Source organism: Mycetomoellerius zeteki, unplaced genomic scaffold, assembly GCF_001594055.1.
Source record: "Mycetomoellerius zeteki isolate Tzet28-1 unplaced genomic scaffold, Tzet1.0 scaffold20, whole genome shotgun sequence".
Classification (NCBI taxonomy): Eukaryota; Metazoa; Arthropoda; class Insecta; order Hymenoptera; family Formicidae; genus Mycetomoellerius; species Mycetomoellerius zeteki.
This window is the reverse complement of record NW_017256957.1, coordinates 3,251,263-3,275,171: the sequence shown is the minus strand read 5'-3', so window position 1 is coordinate 3,275,171 and position 23,909 is coordinate 3,251,263. Positions and strand designations below refer to the sequence as shown.

Sequence of the window (23,909 nt, the reverse complement as noted above, 5' to 3'; positions counted from 1 at the left end):
CTTTTTTGCTAAATATGACCTTATTGAATGAAAATCTGTTCTATGTGAGAAAACGTAATGGTAGAAGAATGTTTATAGTTTCTATTTCCATACTTATATCGCTTTGAATTTGGAAAACCATTCTAAGACAATAAATTTCCCTTGGGTGTGCACAATTCATTCACCCTAATATTATAATTTAATTGTAATCTTTAAATGCAATTAAATTATAATGCTGTAATAAAAAAAGCATTTGAGATAATAATAATAAATTTTATGTAAGTGTCCGGACATATACCTATGTCGTTTACCTTACGCTGGGACGTTTACCTTACGTATTTCAAGTAATTTTTTTTAAAATGTGGTCAAAATATGTCCCTCTACATTACATGCCTTTTTAACTACGCTTTTTTTAAAGATATCGATAGTCTTTTCAATTTAAATGCCCAAAAATAGAAAGACCATAACGAATATGCGTTGACATATAATAGCGACAGAATGTCGCCAGCAGCGTCCGAAACATCGCTTATCAATGCTTTTTTCTTTTTCTTGATATAGTGGCTGGACCATTTCCAAGGCGGATCGGTCATCCCTATCAGAACCGGACACCACCGAAGAGGAAGAAACCAAGAACGAGCTTTACCAGGCTGCAAATCGCGGAGTTGGAAAAACGCTTTCACAAACAGAAATACCTGGCTTCCGCCGAGCGGGCGGCATTGGCGAAGTCGTTAAAGATGACGGACGCGCAGGTGAAGACCTGGTTCCAAAATAGGCGGACGAAATGGAGGTGAGCTCTCTCGACATTTTCATTGGCAACGCCACTGAAATTTTATGCGGTTTTAAGGAAAATCGCGAAAAATTCTCTCTTCGTGGACTTTATCATTCGTGGTATTTAGTTTGACCTTTACTAAGGACAATTTTTGTTGACGAACATTGTTACCGGCGATTAAATTTTTTGGAAGAAAATACGAGTCGAGAGTTACGCTCTCGGAATGTTAATAGCGGGTTAGTCGCGGCCTGACGCCTATATCTGTAAACGCATTGCCAGTCAAATGTATCGGAGTCTCTTCAAGATAAGGAAGGATGAAAACACGTCATTTAGATAAAAGAGGGCTCGTTCGTAGCGCGGGTCCCCGATACCGGGGGCGTCTCGGCGGCGAGACGAGGCCCTGGCGACATTCTCGAGGACTCTCGCATACAATATACTTGCCCGACCCCCTTCTTTCCACGTTCCTTCGTCTCAGGATTTCTAAAATCGTTGTCATGCTATGAAGTCCTTTTGAATCGTTCTACGAAATGCCGTGATAAAGCGGTAAACTTGCAGAGAAGTTTTCGGAGAGACGACTCGATAGTTCTTAAATGAGCTACGATTGTTAAAACTTTCCAATACTCTTATTTAGCCTTCGAATTCTATTTTCTATTTTTACTTTGTAAGCGAGATGGCTTATTAAAGATTAAAATCGATACAATTTCGATAAGTTTCATTTTTAACACCGCGTAAAAATGTTCGTCAATTCTTCTTAAGAAAGATTAGAAATCAAAAATTCTTTTAATTTTAACGAACGCTATTTACAACACTTACAAAAGTGTTATCGCAGCGTGTAGCTTAAAACAACATTGGACTTAAATATGAATATTTCTAATTTTATTTGCGATAATTTCATTTAAGTCTTGCAAATTTAGTTCAACTATTATTCGATTTTGATCCACTTTTAGATATCAAAGCGATTTAAAATTACACGTACAGCTTATAAATACGGTTTTTTTACTTGCGTTTGTTGAAATGTGTATTACGAATTGTAATAGAAATAAATTCGCTTAATTCGTTGTTCTTTTTTAGAAACTCTTAACGTTTGCATAACTCCAACATTCTGAAAAACATAAACCATATATTTTCATCTGCATTGTCCCAGATCAGGCAAAAGTTTCGGGACTCGCGTGTCGTACACATGTGGAGACCGAAAAGTTTTTTCGTCGTCGCGAGAGGAGAGTAGAAATTCAATTTGGAATCCGACGACACGCATTATCTGTCTCGGTACGCTCGGAAATGTTATCGCCGTGACAGGTACATTTGTCTAGAATGTTACGATGAGTTAACTTCACGCCGGAGTGACAAGTACATCATTTTTAATTAAAGACGCACGCACGACAGGGTAATCATGCGCGCGATCAATAACGCATCACCGCGCGCACGACAGGCTTTTCCACTTCGATTTTTTTTCTCTACATCATTACGGAAATTGAGAGAAAAAGGAGCATGAGGGAGGAAGGCGGGGAAACTTGGTTTTTCGAAATTTCTTTATTTTTGTTCCCTTTTGTTCTTACATTTTGTATAATTCGTGACGGTTCAAGTTTAACCTTTTGCAAGCCTAACGTGACGTTGAATTAAATTAAAATACATTGCGATAGCCAATAGCCTATCGGATAATTTTTCGAGTTTTAATTTGAAAATGATTATATAGTTGGCAATATTTTTAGAATTCTCTCTCTCTCTCTCTCTCTCCTCCATAAATTTCTAGTAATAAAAATTCTTTGATTTACGTTAGATTAAATAAAGTTGAGAATGAAATACTTGATCTTCGTTCATTTTCGCGAAATAGTTTGGACCACAAAGAGTTAAATGTGTCTGACAAATAAAATCGTAAGAATTCGATGGAGGACACATTCTCGTAGGGGGGCACGCATAAACGTCGCGACGTAAGCCTCGATGTGACGCGGTGTGGTACGGTCCAGCGTGCAGCTGCGTTTAAAGTAACGAGATGACTGTAGGCAGAGATGAGATAACTTGGTTTCAATAATTCAGGTACCTAACAGCTTAGCCCTGTCCCGTACATAATGTAGTCTCTTCCCTCCCATCGCGCACATCGGGCACTCTCTCACCCTCTCCCTCCCCCTTTGCCTTCCATCGGTGGTCGCCTTCTTGCTTTGACTGCCAGTTCTCCGCCCTCCCCGTCACCTCTTTCAGCCCCTACGTCTCTCCGCCGAGAGCTTCTTGGCTTTTAAACTGTCAAACGTTCGAATCCGTTGGCTGAATCGTTTCGATCTCTGCCGGGCCCGACCGACCCCACCGATTCGCCTCGTTAAACATTCATCGGTTACCGTGTAGGACTAGGCCGGTAACCGTTCAAACACGATTCACAGACTCGACGCGATATATCGCGCGCGTAATGTAGCAGATAGCGCAAGAGGAATCAATCGGCACGTATTCGCGATTCGGTACGATTAGAATTTCATCGATGATTCATCCCATTTCTATTATCTCATTGGGGCTAATGTTTATTCAAATTGTTTCGTGGAAAAGTGATACATAAAAATAATCACACTTAAGATTAGAAACAGGACCGCTTATATGAATACATCACAACTAAATAAGCGAAACGCCTATAACGTTATAAATATATAAAAATAATATTATATAAAAATAATATTTATACAGATAAAAGGCAGATAAAAGACACGACGAATATGCAACAGTCAGCTGTTAATAAAATGTAAATAATAATAAAAATTACAAGATGCAACTGATTAATCAGAAAGAAAGAAACGCGAGGGCGTGCTTTATTCCGTGTGCGTTGCGTTGGGGTCTGAGCGTGCGCTGAAGTATAAAGATAAGAGTAATGTGTCCCAGGTTGCGAGAGAATACGGTTATGCCGGCCGCAGCGAATAGGGCGAGGCTGCGTCGGGGCTGCAAAATGTAATCGGCACGGCGCCGTCAATTATTAATCGCTAACCGCGTTAATTACTTGCAGCGGCGTAGGTGCACCTGTCACTGCACCAATGGCGTAGCCACAATGGATTCCGGAGACGGGCGCGGACGAGCGAGATTCAATTGCTCTAATAAAAGCTAATAAAAGTGACAACGCGCTAAATCTTGCCCGTTTTCTACTTCGTTCCCGTCTCACCATTTCGCGGTAATGTCCGATGTGATCCGCGCTATAACTTAATTCCAGGCTTATTATTTGAACTGTGATTTGTTCGTGTTACGATAATATGCAACGATGAAGAAAATCTATACGAGTAAAGAATTTCTGTATTAGATTTTTTTCCAGAAATCATCCTCATCTTTCCACTCATTTGACTATGTAAGCACCCATTTTTATCGTGAACTCGTTTAAGAGATAAAGCGATTCGTTTTCTGCTTAGTAGTTGCTCGTTAAAAAGATCAATCTGACGATCTGACGATAAACTGCGGGAATTACAACGTCTAAGTGGATCGAAAAAATCGGAAAATAAATTTCGAAGGCGAGCGATCGTCGGCGGCACCGGGTAGCTCGTTTACTCGTACATCGGGTGAAGAAAATTACAGGAAGTTGTTGAGCCGCGTTGCTCAACTCGCGGCCAAAAAGGCGGGCAAAAAGAGGGTCAACGAGATAGTACCTGCGCCGCGATAGGCCGGAACGCGATGTAATTCGTGAGGAGGACACGAGCGCTCGCCACCGGTCTTTAGAAGGTCCACGAGCATTACGCCAGAAGGAACCAGTTTTAGGAAATTATAACGATCACGACGCAGGAAAACATTGGGATCAAGTCGAATTCAACCGGTCTTACCGCACGCCCAGTTCCCGATTCATCCTGTCACGGAAGCACGTTGATGAGAAACCGCGACAGTCGAAACTGTGCCTGGACTAATCTGGGGATAGAAACTTTTAGTGATTTAAAAGAAACATTATTATCAATGGACGTAAAATTTAGAGATACGATTATAACAAATGATGTATCTAAGATACCATGGGTATCCGTAATCAGTTCTTATTTCATAACTGTCTTAACCCTTCGGTACCATTCCATACCGGTTTGTAACATATAATACTTACCTGCACACTTTTTTTCAATCAGAAATTGTTTAAGGAATATAATAAGAAAATTTATATATTTTTATTAATAAAAAAATATTACAAAAAAAAACAATAATATAATATACGGACAATATGAGAGCGTTATACAGCGCGGTGCACAATTTATACAATATAGTCTAATAATATTCACATAATATATATATTAAAAATGTACAATGAGAGAGAGAGAGAGACTGTCGATATTCGCTTATTTGGACGTTTCGGTTTCTTTCAAACCATCTTCAGCAAATTCATTATCGTAGATGTAGGTATTGACAATAGTTGGAAGATGTTGAAATTATGTTCTATGTGAGACCGAGGATGAGTTTCTCCCTACTTGTCTTGGAAATTGCCCAATTTTTGCCTCTTCGCTGCTTAGCCAAGTGACTAACCTCTTTCTCTATAGATCGCAAATCAGTTATTAGAGCGTAGTTAGTCAAATTATAAGATACGTTTATAAGACGTAAAAATTTCCCGTTATTAAAATAACTACAAAATATATAATATAACATATGTTATTCAGAAGTCAGACAAAAAAAATGTTATAGCATAGCGAAGTTCAAGAAATCCAAGAAACCTCGGATATGCCATACTAAGAATGGCACCGAAGGGTTACGTAATGTGTTAACCCATTTCTTCGCTCCATCTAATTATAGGATAACATTTTTCAACTTTTTTTATATGAAGAAAAAAATTGAGAAGATTCTATCCTATAAAACGTGAAAAGAAATGGATTAAGATGCTTAGTACTGTGGTTGGTTTATGACATTTTAAGGCTGCACTTAAGACGGTTAAATATAAGAATTTCGACTATGAATACCAGGCATGAATTCGCTATTCGCCGCTGAGCGTTCGTGCGCGCAAACTCTATCGACCTTTCCAAACGTCGGCCATTTTGCGGCGTTCTAATAGACTTAAGCTAGAAAACAGATATCACGTGGGTCATTCAGTGGCGCAAAGTGGACTCCGCTCCACTTTGTGACGAATCGAATTAGCTTTATTACATTCGTCTTCTGTTTTCCGCGCAACGATCGCCACTCTATTTTCACCGTCATTTACCCCGTCTCGTTTCCTCACCAAGCTTGTTCCTCCATACAAGTCGTCCTTAGTGCGATCCTGTGGCGTGGCGTATAGTTGAGAACTTCGGTTATAGTGTTACGATAGTCGATTTAACTATATATATAGACTACCGTGTCAAAAGCCAGGAAGTTTACTCGACAAGCTGCACCCTTAGATGTATAAACTTGCGCAACTATAGAAAACGCGATTTGAGGGTTGGCGACGCGTCAAACGTCTTTAATAGAAAGGTTTAACTAAAAATGCGAGGAAGTGCAAGAGTGCAATTTTCTGCTAAATAATTTTTTTGACGCTTAAATTGTCGCATGTAATTCAATCCCAGGCAAATGATTAATCCGGAACAACACCGTTGAATTCTGTTGCAGGAGACAAACGGCGGAGGAAAGAGAAGCCGAGAGGCAAGCTGCGAATCGACTGATGCTGTCCCTACAAGCCGAGGCCCTTGGCAAGGTGGCATACCCAACGTCGGTGTCTGGGCATCCGGGCGGCGCTCCGGTGTCCAGTTTAGATAGGCAGCAGGCATCAACGACGACTCTGACCCATCCGGTTGGCCAATGGGCCTCCCCTTACGGCCCACCGCAGCCTTTAGCCGAGCCGATTTGCTGAAGTGCGACGACGATCCGAGAGACTCTCGTCAAGTGAATTGTCATCTTATCCTCCTCGTTCCTCTCTGCGTCTAGAATCAGAAGTCGGATCTACATTTTGTTTTTTCTTTGTTTCTAAATTTGTTTTACGATAAGTAAGCGAGAGAATACTCATTCATCCACCGATCATGAAATAATAACAGCAGAGAATTTTCTTTGTTTTTCTTTTTTTTTTAAAGATAATTACGAATTGTAGGCTATTAGCATCGCCTTCCTTCTGCCTTACGATATTCAGGCGATCACCAAACACGAACGTCCTAAAGAGCACCGCGAAATCGATTGTACATTGCCTTACAACATCACATACTCGGAGCTGTATCACTTATTAGCCACGGCTCGAGATTTTGCCATATAATTGTCACGGTTTGAGCAGTTAACTAGCGCGGGACGATCGCGCGCGAGCCGCGATAATCGTCGTGAATTTATCATGTACGAACAATCGGGTCGCATTAAAAGCGTACGTTTCTTCTCGCGAAGCGAGGATTATCGCAATTAGCCTCGATTGACATTATCGACATGTCCGTGTCTCGACCCGACGAAATAGAGTCGCGGAGATGAGTGCCCCTCCAAAACGTTATTTCCAGATCGCGAACGGGCCGAACGTTCGATAATGTCCCCTCACGCTGAGCGGCTCAACTTTTCCTAAAGAGAAGCTGTACGTTTTCTCGCGTTATGCATCGTCGAGAAATCATCGATCGCATAAGTGAAGTCGCAGCAAAGTCCAAGACCCGTATTCACATCCTCATTTAACGTCGCAATTAAGAAATAGCCGGGTAAGTTTTAAATTTTATGTCGTAGACGCATCAGTGAATGACTTGATTGGAGAACATGACTGCTAAGAAATGCGATTTTCGACTTTCTTCCATCGAATTAAGGTATCTTTTCATTAGATGTGAATGCGGACTTAACGGAACAGCTGACGTGACATATCCGTGTACATACTAGACGCCATAGTTGTAATTAGACATTATACTTGTACGATATATGAAATACTTGTATACGCAGAAGCGCTGTCGTGCCAACGTACCGGCAGCGTATATTCTCTTTGATTGTTAGATACGTCCTGTATATATATTATTTCATTGCTGCGACGCGGCAGAATGCAATCAAGATCATATATCCCGGAATACTATTATTATATATATACACTGCTAAAAAAATAAACCATACATACCGTACACTACGATCGTCGTCGTCATCGTCGTCGTCATCGTATAATTAGGTATGTTTTAAGTTAAGTTCGGTAATTATTATTATAGTGAACGATGTGATGTTATGTAAGTACATGTAACGTTGTATATACGAGAAAACAATTGAAATGCATATAAAATGATTTAACTGCTACTCGTTCCTCGCTATCTAACCATACATCCTTGCCAAGAATCCGACTGTGCCGACGGGTTGCGTGGGAAGAGCACGGAATTACAGCAGAAACAATTAGCAACAACGTCAGTAATAATTTCATTAACTTAATAAGCAACGATCCGTTCTTTTTGATCTGTGGATAATTAAAGATTTTAATGTTTCCTTTACACAGGTATCTCGAACGTCATCGCTTTGATTGTAATGAACTTTATTTGACGTAAAAGCGATTGTGTCTAAAGCTTAAAAATACAAAATACAAAAATTCAAGAGACGGAATAATTCAACTCTCGATTAATAATTTAATGAACTTCACGGCGCAAGTAATTCCTTATCGTTATATTTCGCAGCATACGGATTAGCGTGTGTCTTTATAGAGAAAGATTTTTATAATATATAAGAATATGATTTGCTATCTTAATCGTACAAAACATTTCTGTCACTTTTAGAAAATTTATTACGTAGAAGTAACCATAAATTACTATAGAAAAATTAAAAAGCGATTATTTAATTCGAATAAACTAATATTATAGTAAAATATTTTATTTGCAATGATAATTTTTAATATCTTAAAATTATCAAAATATTTTTAAACGGAAACGTATGATTTTATATAAATCAATTTTTATAATGACATTCTCTTATTCAAGAGAATATTAAAAAATGAAGTGATAACGTAAAAAGTCAATAATTTCCGAGACATTTTATACTTCATTTAGATATATTCTGACATCAAATGGATGGAACATATCTAGTAAAGTATGTTTCTTCCACAATTTTATCTTAATTTTTATACATAAAATGATTTTAATACTGCTATATTTATGCAAATACAGCAAAACATCTGGAATGTGCAATTACTCTTTTTCTTTTTAAACATATCATATATTTTCTTTTACATCAATTGGTTCCCTAATTATTGTATACAATGTCACTCTTATATTCCGACGTGAAATGGAGTGGAAATTTCATAAAACGTAATTATATCTTATGATATATTTATCTTAATATTTTTATAGAATTATAAGTTATAGAATCGTTGATAATCCTACATCGACGTAGACGTTCATACAGACTCAGTTATGCATCTGCTGTGTTCTTGTTAAACGCAATTATATGTTTTCTTCCACATCAATCGATTCATCTCATTATTTTGTATAATGTCATTCGTACGCGTGCATTTTGCAGCAAATACGCAGAACGAGGTATACAGCGTTTCATTTCCTTCGATGAAATCGGTGTACTTTGCAAATTGCGCCGTTTAAGAAATACGAGGAAAGCATCGGAACGGGTTGTCATAACGAGAACTCATTACTTCAGTGCGCCGCGTAATGCCTATATCTTCTTTGGAAACTTGATTTCCGTTATTTTTTTGTCCAAACGACTACCTTGTCACACGATCATAATATTTTGATCTTTCGTATCCGTGTAAAAGGCGAATAGCAGCCAGTTTTCCTATTCCTTTTTCCCCCCCTTTCTGTCACACCTCTTTCCCCTAACAACGTCCGTCAAAGACGCGAGTCCTTTTTCTCCGATCGCCTTAATCGGTGTCTTTTCTCGTGGAATTATCCCGCTTCACCTAGAGCTCCCTATACCGGATGTGGCTGCGTTTACTGCCTATAATTGCAGAGGAGATGCCGCGCGCCGTCCCGCCCAATTATTTGGAGACAAATACCCTCCGCCACCAGGAACGAAGGTCCCGAACACTTCGTTTAGGACTCGTCTCCGTAGATCACAACGAATCTATGTGATACGCGATTTCAGAATACTTCAAAAATTGTATTATTAGTTGATTTATGTAGGTATCTAATATCTTGGAAATATACCGAAGCAATATTATTTAATATTTTCAAAACGTCGCTCTCTGACTTTGTACGAATATTATTGCTTAAAACATTATTAATAATATTGAACATTGAAAAAGATATCATTACGTTACTATGTGTAACGATAGGAATTTATAACATACATATCGACCTGCTTTTGAAAGTCTTATTTTGTCATCCTAAATAAAATATAGATAAATCACGATGAATCTTTATCTAAGCCTTTATTTAAGCCTTATCTTTATCTACCTAAACCACATGGGTGTCCAGAAAAGAATTTTTTCTTAAAGACGTTTGAAAGACGGTTTAGACTTTTTTTTTAACAGGTCTTTAAAACGTTTTATGTCTCGATTTTGGATTTTGTATTGCCTGAGATAAAGATTCAGTTATTCACCTGTGATCAATCGTGATTTATCTATATTTTATCTAGGGATAATAAATTAAAATAATGAAAATATCGATATCTAAAAGAGCAAGACTTGACGGAAGTATCCCAAACGTTTCCGCCGTTTAACGCAGAAATCTGCAAAGTGAACCGTTTCCGACAGGTACCCCGAACAGGTACAACACCATCGACTGAGAGGCGCGTCATCGGCGCCCTGTAATCTTGTCTCTAGCAGAGACCTTTTCCTGCGGTATTTCTAGTTTTTAACGTAGACACCGCGTCGGTGGCGGACCGGAGACGAAAGGGGAGATGAGACCAATTACGAGGACTCCGAGTATCAAGACGTTCAAGCGGCTCTATTGAATCCCACACCCGAAACTCCACACGCCGCCAACGAGTCGTTGACCGCGACGTGGATGTTAAAAAAAAAAGAAGAAGGGTCAGATGAATGAAAAATTAAAATTACAGAAAAATTCAGTTTAAAAGTATTACTATTTGACGTACGCATTCGCGCGTACGATTGTTAAGGTTGATGTGTAAAACGTTCTTTCCTCCAGTAAAATCGTTTCGCTAATGACATAGAAAAAATACTCGAAGCAATTTCTACCCCATTCTGCGGAAAATCTTCGCGTTTGAAAATATACTCTTCTCCTTCTCTCTTTCTCTCTACTCATTCTGGAATTAACTCGCAGGAAATTCAAACATCTTCCTCGTTTAGCATCGCTTTACGTTACGTTAACGAAGTGCATTCAGTCGTTCTGTCACGAGTAAAACGTGTAAATAATACCGTTTTTCGAGAAAATTGTAAGTCCCAGGTGCCGGCGCGCGGATTACCGTGTAATCTCGCGAGTCACGCGCAAATCGACGCGGAATTATGCAAATTATTGATGCCGTTTACTACTCATTGCCCTCCCCGACCGGATCGGCGCACACCCTGGAAATTAATCTACGCTCATGCACACGCTCGGCACGCACACGCCACCCCTTGTGTGGCGTATAACGTCGTTTCACATGGCCACGTAGAAAGGGAGATGTAGCTCGAATTAAAAACTAATTCAATATTAACTCTTCTTCCATGCATCTCTCCCTCTCCCCCACCTCGTCCCGGCTGTTTCTTCTTGAACCAGTACGTTCCTTTGTGTGTGAAGACCGCTTAAGCTGGAAACACAATAGGTTTGTTCGCGTAGCAAGCTTCAACATAGCTCCTACCATAGCTTCTATTCACTCTGTCAAGCGCGTTGGAGTGAGTAAGAGCTATGATAGGAGCATATTGGAACATGTTGGAGCATGAGACGCGAACAAACCTAATGAAAAGCACAGGCAATAGGAATAGGAAACAACAAATTTCAATCTATCAGAAACCATCTGTAACTATAGAATGGACGCTTACTGATAGGTTGAAATCTCTTATTCCCTGTGCTTTTCATTGTGTTTCCGGCTTTGCGGTATTCTCTGATACCTGAAGATAACGCGTTACACGCAGAGGATTATTCATGCATCGCGGTTAATTAGGTTCGTATTGAGTTCGCTAATTTCCCGGGAGCACGCAATATCAGCCGCTTTGTCCGGCTATCTGATACCGAGCGCGTACGCACAACGTGGGAACGTTGTCTTGAGAGACCCGTTAATAACACGTCGATCTTCCTGCGATATTGACGTGGGAGGGGAGAAGGGGGGACGCGAATAAAATTTTCAATGAAATTCACTCGGAGGAGAGCGGCGCGGCGTAAGATGAGTCCATAGAGAATATAGGAAGCGGTGTTAATAACGTCATTCCGTTTGATCGCAATTCCTGAGTACTGCACCGTATATATGCTTACAACATCAGCGCAGGGCACGCGCGTGCGTGTACATATGTACGCGCGAAGCGCGTTTATAAAATCATGAGCGGCGCGCTGCCATATTTATACGAGCGTAGAAAATTTATTGTGATTGCACTTCGCGCGAGAGAGCGAACGCGAACGTGCTATGCTTTTTCCACGCCATCGCCGCCACCATCGTCGCCGCTGCCGCGCCGCCACTGCCTCATCGTCGAATGGCGGCTCAATTTCGCGACGGGAACAAGCGAGTCGCGTTTATGGAAATTGATAGTTCCGATGAAAAATAAATCCTCCAACGCGACACGCTCGTCGGTCGCCCGGAGATATTTTCGGGATTACTGTGCGCGAGATAGCGACGTTATGTCCACGATTTTCCAAGTAATTTCGGAATATAATGTCTATTTTTAAATTGCCAATCAAACTCGGGTGCATGGAAAGAAGGACTTTGTTGAGATATCTAAAAAATAGATACAGATCTGAAAATAATTTTGTTGAACATTAAAATAATTATGTAGGAAACATAAGTATGATGAACAATGCTGCAATAGATCATAAACATTTATTATAAATATTATGAAATATTTATTGTAAATGTTATAGTAAATACTATGAAAATACTTAATGAGACATTATAATCCAAGTAAAAAATGCTTATTAGAAATATTTATTTATATTTATCATAAATATTACATAAAATATTTAGTCTATATTTTAATAATGTTTCGAATAAAGCTTTATATAAAATACGTATGTAATATTTATACAACGTTTAAAAAAATGAATATTAATAAATATTTATCATAAATATTCTGTGCTGTCTTACATAATTATTTTAATAATTAGTCCGATAAAATTACTTTTAGGTTTTGTATATATTTAGCTAGATTTTTAGATATTTCAAAATTGTGTGGGTCTACTGGCAGAAACTGTTCGAAGAAAGGAATAATCAGATTTGGAAAATATATTTTTCTATAAATATATAAGCAAAGATTCTCGTTTTATGGGGAAGCGTTGTTCCGAGAAAAGTAAAATTATTGCTCCGGTGATCTTCCGGCGGGGAAAGTATCTGGTTCCGTTTCGGGGAACGGTGCAACACCTAGTTGGGTGGTATTTTGATCGGACGCAGGAGGCCAATCAATTTTCATGGCGGTTAAGTGCCTCGTGCGCGTTTCCTAAAACACAGTGTCGAAGCACCGTTCATTTCCTGCCCGTAAAACGGGTCTCCCCGCAACTATCTTGCGAAGCAGTTTCTCTATTTCCGATCGTTTGCGGTTTCGCCGCTACGGGAACACGGTCGAGCCGTGTTAAAATCGAAACCGCTTTTTTCGGATAGACGCCGCCAGACAGACGGCGATCACGTCTGTTCGTTCCTCGGCCGTCGACGATGTAGAATCGCTAGGAACGAGAGAATAACATTCGCGTTATGAAGGTCATCTGGCTGAAGAGAGAAAAGCGTATATCATAAACCTGACAAAAGTAGAGAACACGATATTAATAAGTCTTCATCGGCCAAGTTAGACTTTGAAGGTATAGATCTTTTAATTGTGTGAAATCTAATAGATAAATTTTAATCTATAAAAAATAAATAAAATGTAATCCAACTTTTATGATAATAAAAACTCGTCAACTTTCACAAATGTTCTAGAATATTTATAAATTTTTATCGGTCCGGAACAACACAAAAATCTGCAAATTGCACTGAAACTTAAAGATCCAGATTGCTGCAGAACTGACGGAAGGTGCAAAATTTTATGGTCGACGAAGGGTAAAATTAATAAAAAATTTGACGACAAAAGGATAAATATATACAGAATGGCGCGTGAAATGTGCATTTAATTTTCCAATTTTCAGTCGTTGGTAATCAATTATATAATTCTATAGTATTATATCCATGCTGTAGCAATTTTGTTAAAAATAAATGCGTCGTATAGAAAAAAAACGGTACGTCATTTCATGTGCTACCCTGTAGTATCTTGCGAATGAATTAATGTCTCGTTCGGATGCTCACGAGACAATACGATAAATGTTAACGTATCTCCTCATGAGGAGGACGGGTGGAGGGAGACACGAGCGAAAATAATAAAAGCACCGAGCGAGCGTGACGTGTCAGAGACGGAAATTGTACTTGTCAAACGCTTTTCCGTCGTTCTACGCTTTTTCGTTTTCAACTACGTGGCGCTGGAATTGCGCGCTCCCTTGTCGCGCGACAAACGACAGGCGACAGACGACAGCTCGAAAAAGGCGACAGCCGCTCCTGATCCGGTAGCGAGGCGCCCATTTAGGATGATTGCCCGATTTTATGTATTTATACCGGGGAGCCGTCGGGCCCGCTTTTCACCGCGCCGACGTTTCTGTTTCTCTATCGCTAATAGGAATTCGTTTCGTTCGCACTTTGTATCTGTGTGGCGAGAGAGTGGCGCAGAAATTTCACAGACGAGCGTAATTCCGTGATTGAGATAATCCTCGAGGTCTCCGAAAGATGCTGTATACCTGAACCATAATCTTCGACATGGTTTTATAACTTCAAAAATCACCGCACGTTCGAAATACCGCCGGGATCTCTTTTAGCATTGTAATACCTACCGTCTTAATTTTAAATAATCACGCATGATTTCTAATTCCACATGTAATAAATATTATTACTTATATATATGGAATTATGTTAAAATTTGTAAGAGACATAGGGATGGATCGTACATCATTCAAGTTACTGCTCGTATATTCAACGAGGTTCCATCAAGTCTTACATTATTCCTCGACAGGTTGTATTTCGCGATCGTCACTATTTATTTTACGAGACTGTGGAAGTTGCCGGCCATCGAGCCTTTATCGTCGCGATATATAAGGGAGTATAATTTTGCGACACGCGTATTTATATCATGATGATCATCTTGCAAAACGTTTTATTAAAATAAAAGCGATCTGTTCATGAATGATATTTTATGTCAAAAACTTTTTACGAGTTATTATTAATGGAATTTGTATTTTCAAAAACTATTCATTTCATATCCATGATTTTTCGCAGCTAAAATTTATCGTTTTACCGAAGCTTTAATAAAAAATCCGACTGTTACGATCATTGCAGTTTTGCAGGTTCAAGATTCAATGCAAGGTACTCGCGGAGGGTGCACGATGGTTGCCGGCTGGCCACTCCCGTGGGTATTAAGACAGGAAAATGGCTGAAGCCGGCCGTGGCACGTGCTGGTGTGTGCCACCCTGTGATGACTGACTCGTGCGTACACGATGAAGACACCGGGTATACACCGAGAGACAGGCGCTCGCGCGCGCGCGCGCGCGACGATATCGTCAGAACGTTTTAATATTTAATGCGATTAAACTCATTTCGTCCCGCCTCCAGTAATTGGTTTCTGATTAACAGCTAAGTTTCAAGCGCATTAGCCGTGCGCGATAGTTACGTACGCCCCGCCGACGTCATCGGCCAATAATCCTCAGTGTTGCCGAGCTTACCGAAAATCGACGTCGATCTTTGATCTCTAATTGAACGATGCTGATTATATCACGACCGTACGTGACACGCCGCGCTTTCAAACATTTCGGAACGAACGCTCCATATTTCCGAGGCGGCGAGATGTTAACGCGCGAAATCCGCGATGAAACTCTCGAAATCGGCTCTAACCGAATCGTAGATTCGATAAAAAATTAATCTGTTATTTCGTTCAAACGATCCTTATCGTCCCGGTGTCTGATACTCGGGCCAGGAGTCCGAGTGCCGTATTGCAGTGGGAAGATAAGTTGTCCGTAGGGATAATCCACGGACTCAGCGGGTGTCTCCATTCGGCATGGTTTCACTCCATCTTCCGTTGACAGACAAAATCCCCTCCCCCCATGTCGAGTACTCACCAACGACGGTAGTCCGCGATGTATTCCATCGACCGTCCAATTAAGAGAGCGAAACTTAATTAGCCGTCACGAGTCAAGACAAACTCGAAGAAACGGTAGCGATAATCATATAAATATAATTCCAATATCCACGATGTATTGACTATACCTTATTTTTTTCCTCTAAGATGTAAGCGTCGCGTGGATACCATATTTCTGCATCGATAGGGATATGACGGTTCTGGTTGTGAATTATCATTAAAACTTAGATTTATGCATTAATAATTTATTCTGATTTCACTAAATCTAAAAAAGCGCCTCTAAAATTATATACTGGAATACTTCATTGAAGCAATTATGATTATTATGTGAGGACCATCACTCTCAAAGTCCGCTTCAGTAATTGCCATCATTCTGTCCCTTTTCCCGCAGCTGAGAGACATAATTATCCGCGTGACCGAGTTTTCTCAATTTTCCATTGTCCACAAAATCGCAGTGCATCAACAGCGGCTATGGAGAAGATATTAATGGATTAATCTAAATCTCAGTATTAAAATGACATTTATAACATTTGCAGAAGCGTTTAAATTTTTAAATGACAAAATTCTTTGCTTTATCTGCGACTCGCATTAAAATTAATTTTATTTTAACAAATATGTATACGTACTACGTACATCGTTTCTCCATTATATTATCGTTCTGAACCAGTTTTGTTCAAGATTTAGTAATTTGTAATTTGTAATATAAATATTACAATTAGACAATACTGGTTAAAAGCTTACTTGTACATCGACATTCCCGTACACCAGCATCTTCAGTCTCTTGAATTCGCCATTGGAGAAATGTTCGTCCCCTGAATTGGAGACACCCAATGAATTTGGGAACTCGGATCTCTTGCCGTTGGTCCATCCACGACTGTATTGAAAGGTTTGGCAAAGAACGGTACTTATGACCACCGACAGGACGAAAACGACGAATACACATTTCGCGGCCATCTGCGAAAGACAAATACGGTGCGTGGAGAAAATATTCTATTCCGCGAGAACACATAATAAAAATGAAAAAATTAGAGGCGTATAAGAAGGACAATCAGAACAATCGATATCATGCAACGAATTTTTCTTTTAAACATTCGCTGAATTAAGTCTGTTAAATAATTGCGCAAGAATCAACGACTTGGCACTTATTGGCAGCTTTCAAAAACGACTAATGATTTTCAAACGTTAATTAGCGTAGAGCAATAGTCGATAACTAGCCATGAGCGACGCTTAAATAATTCGACGGATATTATTAAAACAGTCCTTCACTTTTACCAAGCGAATTTACATTCTGCCGATTTCCGGAGCTCCAAACTCAAGTAGATTATATATAGACTACCCATTACAATCAAAGACAAGTGTGAAAGAGACAAACAGCTTGTCAGCTGAGACAGTTGTAACTTTTTCTAATGTCAGTAGCTAACAATAAATCTTTTTAAAGTGTCGCAAATACGGAATCTCATGTAATTGTAATCAAATTGTTTGATTCTGTGTTAAGATAGGAAGAGGAAGTCTACGCTCGCGTTTGTAACGATTTAGTGCGAAGGAAAAACAATAGACTACCTAACTGTCACGGTAGACTTGACGAGGCAACGATCCGTACAAAGCCGTGCAATTTAAAATTGCACGATCGCAAGTTTACACTACCACCATTACGTTTTTTTGTTGGGATATCATTTTTGATACACCACTCGAATGCCAATCGTAATGGTAATAATGATGACGCAAACGGACAACGCAATGCAGCAAAGTGACATTTCAAGTATTTTATCGGAAATTATTTTCTTTTTTCGTATACTTGTAAATAAAATAAATTATCCAATAAACTATATTTGAAAATTTCGTTTATAATTAGCGGAAGCATAAATCTTTAGATACCGAAGTGGGCGATTACGATAATTGCAGGATTCTTGCAGATCGCATGTTTTACATCGATCTCTTTAAATTCTCATATTCATTAAAAAAGGATGAACGCGCGGATTAACGACTCGTGTAGTACCGGACAAACTCATTTCTTGAAAATTTTCAGCGCGCGCTCGACTTTTGTTCCGCGCGCTAATTTTAAGAGGACCATTAACGCTACGAGCGTCCCTGGTCATTAAGATAAGCGTAAGTGCTACTAAGTGTCCGAACGGATAAGAGAAATGACCAGCATCTCCGTTAGCATAGGGATGAAGCATGTCAGCTATTTGAACCGCTGCACAAACCTGAACAACACACGATGCATCGCGTCCGCTAGTAATATTAATCGATGTTTAATTTGTAATGGAATAAGAAAAAGAGGTTATATGAGCAATTTGAAAAAATTGCTTTGACAAATTATTTTTCTCGTAACATATCGAACATCTGTCCACACAGAAAAAAATATCATTCTACTATTAAGAAAAGTACTCAGTTTTCTTTTTTCTTCAACGTCGCACAGCTTTTTCACTATGTAAAGTATCTGCGCAACATCCCTAATTAGTAAAATCGTCGTTAAAAAGTTACAGAATAGATCTACAGGCTTACTATATGTGATCACGAAATAATTATCCTCTAACATCTGGAATTTTTATCGAATACACATTAAAGCACGCTTATTTCGTGGAACAAAATTAGAAAATGTCAGGGAAGCAATTTATTTCGCCATGCACGTTGCGTCGAAGGTACGATATATCGTGGATTTTCCATTTCACGCTGACGGGCAATTTGTCGTACGTTTCGTAATCCATTAGCTTGGTAACCGGATTGTTCCGTTTCTACGCATTCCCGTAAGTCTATATGTCCATTATCCATCATTTTCTCTATTGATACTTCATACTTCTATATTATTCGTATTACTCGATCTTCCCACGATACGTGAAATTGTAATTTACGATAGCGGTGATCGAATTCTTTCGTTAAACGATGTTTACGAAATAAAACTGATTTTATTTAGAAAGCAACGAATGATATAAGTAGTAAAATATAACCATTTTCTTTAAATTTCGTCCCTTTCTTTAAATTTTATCAATGAAAAAATTTATTTTGCAAAAAAGATTCTTCGATGCAGTATAATATATTAAAAATTATACAAGAGAGATGCCGTTCTTTAATGAAATTAAAATTTTATTCCAATGGAACATCGATACACACACTTGTAGGATTAGATATTCAATTAGATATCTTTTCATATTCTCTCTCTAGATAAAAGATTAATTAAATAATTTAATTAGCGATTAATTCAATCATTAAAATTAAAGCAAAAAATTTCCAACTATATAATTATTTATTTCTGATCCCAATATTTTTTTCATTAAGTTAAACAACAGTAAATTAATAATTCTATGTTAACAATTAGAGTACTTGATAAATAACTACAGTTGATTAATAATTACAGTTAAGTTTATCTAAGTTTGATGAAAGTCTGATAAAATCGCAATGTAAATTCACTAATATATTAATTAGACTGTTCTCCGATTTTACATGTGATAAAAAAAGAGAAAAATTAACTCGAGCCGACATTGATAGTGTCGTATATGTATATTAATGCACACTGTGTAGTGATTTGAATGTATCGCATGAGTGTAATACATTTATGTGTTAGTATACAATCCAAATAATAGCTATTCTCATCCTTACAATTAGTTTAAAAAAATGGCAACAATTTGTGTGAATAGTCTATATAGTTATAATAGAAATCTGTAAATTTTAAACACCTCGTGCCATCTGAAGTAGCTTTAGATTTCTTCACATGTCAGGTTTTATCTTAGAATTATACATATCGCTGCGTTGCTAGAAAAGTAACACAAGAAAAATAGTATTTTTAAGATAAGAAAGGGAATTGACCTTAAAGACTATAATATATTTTTGTGGAAAAGCAACATTTAAAAGCTCATTTGCTTAAGTGAAAAAGTGTCACAGTTCTGATAAAGAGATGAAATTTATATTACACTAGGGTTGCAATGTTCAAATTTTGAAAACACGTGACATAAAGAATAGGGGACAGTTACCGAATGCGTATCACTTAAATTATTTTTTATTATATTTTCCATTTGGCATTGTTTTATCTGCAAATGAACATTAGAAATTGAAGCTTGAGGTTTTAGACGTTTATTATTACACGTTTAAATTTCTACTAATAACAAATTAATTTGTTATAAGTCTTTTTGTAATATGCTGCAAAAGATACGATTGAGGCTACCGGTCGCCTAAATTTAACTCGAATAGCCTTTTGAAATAAGAGGATATACAAAATACTAGCGGCACGCTTATTTGTTAGAAGAAGTTTGTCATTTATCGTAGTATGCGTGCATGTCAGTACATGCAAGACATTCTTCTAGCATTGAGAGGATTGCAATCCTAAATCCTACTTTATGGTTATATGAAATTCCTTTAGTTTGTAGAATATCTTCTTGAGGTCATATATAAATGAAAAATCCTCTGACATTAAAACGAAACCGCTAAATGACAGAATACTTTTTTGGGATGTTTCATTATTATCAGTCTTATCTTTTGATGGTACGATTTAGGAAATTTGATGGATTTTATAAAAATATCGATTTAATCTTTAGAATGGTTGCAAATATGTATATACAGTGAATGTAAAATATTCTACAATAAATCTTCTTTTAGAAAAATACAAAAATTTATAATAAAATTGGATGATCGCGTTATTATCAACTACATAAGTTGATTAAAAATTAATATCATGTACCTGATTTTTTTAAAACGCCGCTAAAGTCCATAAAACAAGGCATAGGCTATTATATTTTTAATATAATTATATCTATATATTCTATATTACTAATTTCTCATATATTTTATATTATTGTTACTAAATATTGCCTATATTAATTAATAATATAAAATATTGATGAGGTACGATTTAGGCGACCAATATGCATTCGGCAATTCTCTCCTATATCATAATTGAAACTACAACATGGAAAGAAAATTAAGTTATAGAAATTACATATTTACTATCCTAATTAAAGCGTTATTCGAACTCAGAATTTAAAAAATGCTTTAATAAAGTTATTAATTTTGAGATATGCCAACTTTTCTATCAACGTAGCAATATTTTAATTTTGTACCTATTGTTGTCATCATATTGAGTGTCGGTAAATGTGAAGGAGATTTTTAACGCACATATCTACTACGGATAAAGCAGATAATTTTCTTATTTAAATCACCATTTGCAGGAAGTATAAAAATTTTTTTAAAGAAAAAATTTACTAAAGTAGAAATTTTATAAGAAGTCCTTGTCCCAAAATTTAATTTTAAATTAATAATTTCCTCTCTCTCTCTCTCTCTCTCTCTCTCTCTCTCAATTAAAGCACTGAAAAGTAGGATATTTACGCACCTCGATGGATTTTCTTTGTTGCTGCTGAAACGATACGTTCTCGTAGAAGATCTTACTGAAAGTGTTTCTCTCGATTTGTTCGCAGAGGAGCTTTATATACGCTCAACATCCCAAAGCATCAATATTAGGAGCCAAAAGATTATGCTCCTACACGGCGGTATCCAATGAGACTAGTAATTATTGGTAATTAATATTAGTTGACATTGTGAGAAAATTGATTTAACTTTACGCTTTCATCGAGCATATCTAACGTTCGCTAAATATAAATGTAGTAGTTATAATTATATAATTTATACGCACACAATAACAATCTGTAGAAAGTTATTCTACAGATTTGAGCAAATTTCTAAAGTTACAGAGAATACTTAGAAATCATAATTTTGTAAAATATATGTTATTATATCTATTTCTCTCGTAATAATAATTCAAATTTTCAATATGCATGTTTAATTAACTGTTTGTTTAACACGGCTGAATAGGATACAATTATATAATTAATGTCTATTTTATAATTAACTTGTAAGTAGAAGAATACTGTTGCGAAATTGCACATAAGGCAAAATTATAGTCTTTATATTCTTATTCTTATTACTGAAAAAATACCCGCTAAAATAACACGAACTAACAATGACATTACATCAATTATAATTTCTTATTCAACAATGTAACTATTATGTACATGTATTATATTTATATTGTGTTACATTTAAATTGTTGAAATCATAATATTAATTGAAATAATGTTGCCGTTAGTTTGCGTGTTGTGGAAATATCAAACCTGATTTTATACTTTTTTTTATATATGATTGGATGATTCTTATACATTTTAATCGATATTTTTTTCTACATGAGATAATTCTTTTTAATTTTAATTACAATAAGTATAAACAGTAAATATTTTTGCAACATTTATTGTTCACAATTTTTAATAAAATTTTTTTTAATTCAATGATCAAATTGTAATTCATTAATTTTTAAAAAATTTTAGAAAATTATAAAACTTAATTCAGTACATTTCAAGAAAAAGATACACAGAGGTAAAAAAAATTTGACAAGAGCGCTTTAAAAAAATGTTATTTAATGTTACTTGACATCAGAATTTTGCATTTCTTGCAATTATTTTTATCTTTTTTCTTTGTTTATTTTAAATTAAGACTCCAGGTAAAAGATGTTAACCAACAATAAGATATTATTAAAAATAATCATCACCTTGAACAAATTATTGTAACTATCAATGGGGCCCTTAGGGCTTGGAGATAATTAAAGAGCATCGATATTATCGACTATTGTTATACTAGATCTGTAGAATAACTTTCTACAGACTATTGTTATATTTTCCAATCGCTGACATAAATATTTGAATATAATTATAGGTCTCTATGCAGTATATTAAATTCGCGATTTATTCTTATACAGATATTTCATAAATAAGAATACGTATTTACGACATAATCATGTTATTTATTGCTAAGAAACTATATTATACATTTTTTCTTGACAGTTATCAAAAAATATACATATGATAGCAATAAATTGCAGTTTTTAATAAAAAAAAAAGAGTATTATTGTACTCTAAATATATGTACGACATATATGTCTATGAAACGACAAAATAATAATAAATTATAAAAAAATTGATGTTACATATTACATCAGTTAATCACTTCAATTTTAACAATCACATAAACTTTTGTAATATTGAATTTTTTATAATAGTACCTTGTCAGTGATATTATTCACAAATAAAAATTTTAAACAAATTTTTAGTAATTGTTTCTTGATTATTTATTCTAACAATTCAGATCGCAAAATGATATACTTAATCTTCTTTAGACATTTAAATATATTAAAAAAATTATTCAATATAGCTCGAAATATTTAGTATTTTAAATGATTAAATGAACGTTTAATATCTTTTATAAAAAAACAATGTATTTTTTTAAACACAAAATTAACATTTTGGATATTTTAAAGTACTCTCTCTCTCTCTCCCCCCCTCCCACTCCCTCTCTCTCTCTCTCTCTCCCTCTCTCTCTCAGTAAAAGTCCATTTTGGATAATCTATAATTTGTGTTAGAATACAGATAAATGTTTTCTGAAATAGAATCTTAAGGCCGTAGTGTGTACAGACTTTTGCACAACGCATAACGCATAGTGCATAAGCGAATCAACTAATCAGAATCTTTCCTTTCCTCCTATTCCATGAAAAAGACGAATTTCGATTGGTTGATTCCCTTATGCACTATGCATTGTGTGTTATGCAAGAGTCTGTGCTGCAGCCATTATCCTAAAATTTGATATGAATAGTAGTTTGTCTCTAATAATAGTAGTATATTATATATAATAATAGTAGATTTTTAATTAGTAGAGGTAGTTTCAATTTGGTATAATTCTTCAGTATTATCGAAATTTCTAAAATTCATAGATTCACTCTATTTTTCTTTAAAGAGAATTAATTTTATATGAAGATTATCATATTAACATATCGAAATAAATTTCATAAAGAAAGAAGGAAAATTTGTATTAGCCGCCTTTTTATGTAATTCGAAGATTGAACGCTCCGTGAACTGTGGCGATTCATCGCTTCATGATTATGCGTCAGACGCACGCGCAGTAGATAGCGATGTCTTTTTGCGAACTGTGTTTCACGCCTGTCACTTTAGTTTTACGAACGCGCGTTTCGGTGAACATGCGTTTACGTGGGTGAACGACTTAGGCAAGTCGTAACGACTCGTAGCGTGAAGTTGTCGCTGCTGCTGTCGTCGTCGTCGTCGTCGTCGC

The 23,909-nt window shown here is 36.6% G+C and overlaps 2 protein-coding genes across 2 annotated transcripts in view; one reads left to right on the top strand and one right to left on the bottom strand.

The window, feature by feature from the left end:
* C15 (homeobox protein C15) overlaps positions 1 to 6,574 on the top strand; it is a 32,336-nt gene extending 25,762 nt beyond the window's left edge. The window contains exons 2-3 of the mRNA XM_018447294.1: positions 538 to 766; positions 6,257 to 6,574. Coding sequence (XP_018302796.1) covers positions 538 to 766; positions 6,257 to 6,497 — 470 coding nt within the window. The 3' untranslated portion in view covers positions 6,498 to 6,574. The remainder of the gene's footprint in view (positions 1 to 537; positions 767 to 6,256) is intronic.
* Positions 6,575 to 16,088: 9,514 nt separating this feature from the next.
* Crz (corazonin) lies at positions 16,089 to 21,189 on the bottom strand. The gene is made up of 3 exons (XM_018447305.1): positions 21,130 to 21,189; positions 16,551 to 16,763; positions 16,089 to 16,278 (listed from the first exon to the last, which is right to left on the bottom strand). The coding sequence occupies exons 2-3, from the start codon at positions 16,761 to 16,763 to the stop codon at positions 16,165 to 16,167; spliced, it is 327 nt and encodes a 108-aa protein (XP_018302807.1). The 5' UTR covers positions 21,130 to 21,189; the 3' UTR covers positions 16,089 to 16,164.
* Positions 21,190 to 23,909: the final 2,720 nt, after the last annotated feature.

Excerpts from the sequence above, each read along its gene's own strand:
- Crz (XM_018447305.1), bottom strand. The coding sequence starts at position 16,763 with ATGGCCGCGAAATGTGTATTCGTCGTTTTCGTCCTGTCGGTGGTCATA. Across the intron at positions 16,279-16,550 it reads ACGGGAATGTCGATGTACAA|CCGCTGTTGATGCACTGCGA; the intron begins GTAAGCTTTTAA and ends TCTTCTCCATAG.